This window comes from Hoplias malabaricus, chromosome 9 (genome assembly GCF_029633855.1).
Source record: "Hoplias malabaricus isolate fHopMal1 chromosome 9, fHopMal1.hap1, whole genome shotgun sequence".
Classification (NCBI taxonomy): domain Eukaryota; kingdom Metazoa; phylum Chordata; class Actinopteri; order Characiformes; family Erythrinidae; genus Hoplias; species Hoplias malabaricus.
In genome coordinates this window covers 44,230,990-44,233,924 of record NC_089808.1, presented here as the reverse complement: position 1 = coordinate 44,233,924, position 2,935 = coordinate 44,230,990, and the positions used below count along the sequence as shown (strand labels likewise).

The following is a 2,935-nucleotide window of genomic DNA, read 5'->3' as shown; positions in this document are numbered from 1 at the left end:
GACTGCTCAGACTGAGACAGCTCCAATGTCATCATTAAATACACTGAAGGCAGGATGATCATGGGCTTCATCTCCAACAAAGATGAGGCAGTCTGCAGAGAGAAGGTTATCTTCCTGATCCACTGGTGCCAGGAACACTTCTTTCCTTAAAGGATTGCACACCCCATCTCCATAAATGGAGCCACAGTGGAGAGGATCTTCAGGTTCTTTGAGGTTCACATCCCAGAGGAATTTGGAAAGAACTCACCACAGTTGTGAAGAAGGCACAACAGCATCTCCTACCTCAAAGGCTGAGGAAGCTTGGTATGAATCCCTGCATCCTCAGGACATTCCACACTTGCACTATGGGGAGCATCCTAATGAGCTGGTACTGGAACTCAATGGTGGACATTAACAAAGTAAATGCAATATATTGCTATATTTAAGTAGTTTGGTATGTTTTTGATTTTACTGATGTATTTTTTCCAGTTGAATTTTTACACTTTAAACCCACTACTAAGTTCATTATCTTACTTTTTCCTTTTGTTGAATGTCTAAAATGAGGACTTCTACATTTACTGGCATAGTATTTTACCTTGAGTTTGTCTACTTTGACCACAACTGGAGGAACAGCCCAACATATCACCAAGGTTTAGGTCCCAAACCTCCAGGATTTACACACCAGCTGCTGTCTGAGGAAGACCAGGAGGAACTTAAAGGACTCCATCTGCCTAAGTCAATGTCTATTCTCACACCTGCCCGGCAGCAACAATAATAATAATAATTAATTAGTTACATTACTATACAGCGCCTTTCACGTTTGAGGGAACTAAAAAAAAAATCAGTGAGAGAGAATGTATTCTGAGAAGAGTTACGATTTGAGCCAAGATTTGAAGATGGAAAGAGAGGAAGTGATACGGATGGAAGAGGGTCAGGAGTTCCAGAGTGTGGGGGCAGCAACGGTGAAAGACCTCCCACACATAGAAGAAACCTACACATAGGAAAGCTCAGAAGAACAGAATCAGTATATCTGACTTTACGCAGAGAGACATAGTGATGTAGTAGCCTGGAGAGTTCAGTGGGAGTAAGGTAATGTAAGGCCTTGAATGTCAACAGCAGGAATTTATATTTAATATGTTGTGTAAACAGGAGCCAGTGAAGCTGGTGGAGGACGGGAGTGATGTGCTCAGATTTCCTAGTGTGTGCTAAGACTCTGACTGCAGAGTTTTGAATATCCTGTACTGGGCGAATGGTATTAGAATGTAAATTATAGAATAATGACTTACACTTGTCTAACTGTGATGTAATGAAGGAATGCACCAGTGTCTCAGCATCTTTACGGGAGAGCAGAGGACAGAGCAGAGGACGGAGTTTGGCTATACTACGCAGCTAAGAACCCCCGTTTACACTTGGTCACTTTATGTGATTAGAATCTAGATAGTATCCTCATAATGACTTAGCCACATGCTTTTACACTTGTTAGTCAAATGCGTCTCCAGTTCGTCAGACTGAAATCTGATTGCTATGAATATGCAAATCCACTTGCTATGTGCCAACCTCTCTCTCTCTCTCTCCCTCTCTCTCTTTCTGTTTTGTGTTTTTAACATTGCGTTGGATTTTACAAATGAAAAAATGCAGGTCAAGTTTTGAAAATGAACAGCTGTATATTAATGCTGTCTTTCTCACTGAGTCTGAAACTGACAGACTGCATCACTGCATTAGATTTTGAGTTAGAATCTGTTCTTTGTGTTAAATGTGCGGTTGTCATGGCTACAAAAGTTAATTTTAAAATGGCTTTGCGCCTAGTGATTCTGGACCCACAGCGACCTGAACTGAATAAGCACTTACAGACAATGAATGAATTTTAAAATGATAAATTAATATTCGCTCAGAGTTGAGACAAAAACACGTCCGACTTGATGTGAAGATTCCAATAGGTAAAAAATAACATCTGTTTATTCCGTGTGAAAAAAATCATACTCTGTGTGAACAGGCCTTTACACGCTGCTCGGACTAGATAGTGTCTCGATGGATACACTATGTCCCCTGTTTAGGATGACAATCATTTAATGAACTTACTAAAATCTGTTCACTAGAATTTAGAAGACCTACTAAATGTCATTTTCAGGTTAATGTGGATTTACTGCTGAACTAATTTGTTCACGGCTCTTTGTAAATACAGTTATACATCATTCATAACACATTATAACTCCTGTTATAAACCTGTGATTTCTGCTGAAACTGTTGAGGTTCTCACTCTTTACCAGTTTAACTTTAAATAAAATAATAATTTTACCTGGAAGACTACATTTCTCCAGGTAAAGGAGAAAGGAGATGATCAAGGTTTTTCAACAAGAATACTTTTCCTCCCCTGATCTTGGTCGGTCTCAGAAAGACAGATTCAATCAAACACTCACAGCAGTGCGGCTTTAAAAAGACTTTATTTCACCTTTCATTTCCACTTTCATTTTCATCTTTCCAAAGAAGAGAAAACAAGACTCTGATTCCTATAAGCTGTTAATGACATCATCCTGTAAAATGCTTCCTCTTGGCCAGATTCTACAGGACTATGGGCTGTTCCTATCACAGCTATACAGATGATACTCAGATTTACATGGCCCTGTCCCCAAACGACTCTGGTCCAGTGACTCATAAAGCAAGGGCCTTGAACACATCACTAACTGATAGGACACAACTTTCTGCAGCTGAATAAAGTTAAAATGGAGATTATTTGGGAACAGCACTGAGACAAAGATTGGCTGCGTATCTGGACTCGAGGGCCCTCAAATCTAAAGAACTGACTCACAACCTTGGTGTATTAATGGACTCAGATCTCAGTTTTAGTCTCATATTAAAGCAGTTACTAGATCAGCATTTTACCATCTTAAGAACATCAGTAGATTAGAGATTTTCTGACTAAACCAGAGCTGGAGAAACTTATCCATGCCTTTATTTC

The 2,935-nt window shown here is 39.7% G+C and overlaps 1 protein-coding gene across 1 annotated transcript in view; it reads right to left on the bottom strand.

The window, feature by feature from the left end:
• Positions 1–6: 6 nt before the first annotated feature.
• LOC136706698 (NACHT, LRR and PYD domains-containing protein 3-like) overlaps positions 7–2,935 on the bottom strand; it is a 29,806-nt gene continuing 26,877 nt past the window's right edge. The window contains exon 13 of the mRNA XM_066680291.1: positions 7–242. Coding sequence (XP_066536388.1) covers positions 7–242 — 236 coding nt within the window. The remainder of the gene's footprint in view (positions 243–2,935) is intronic.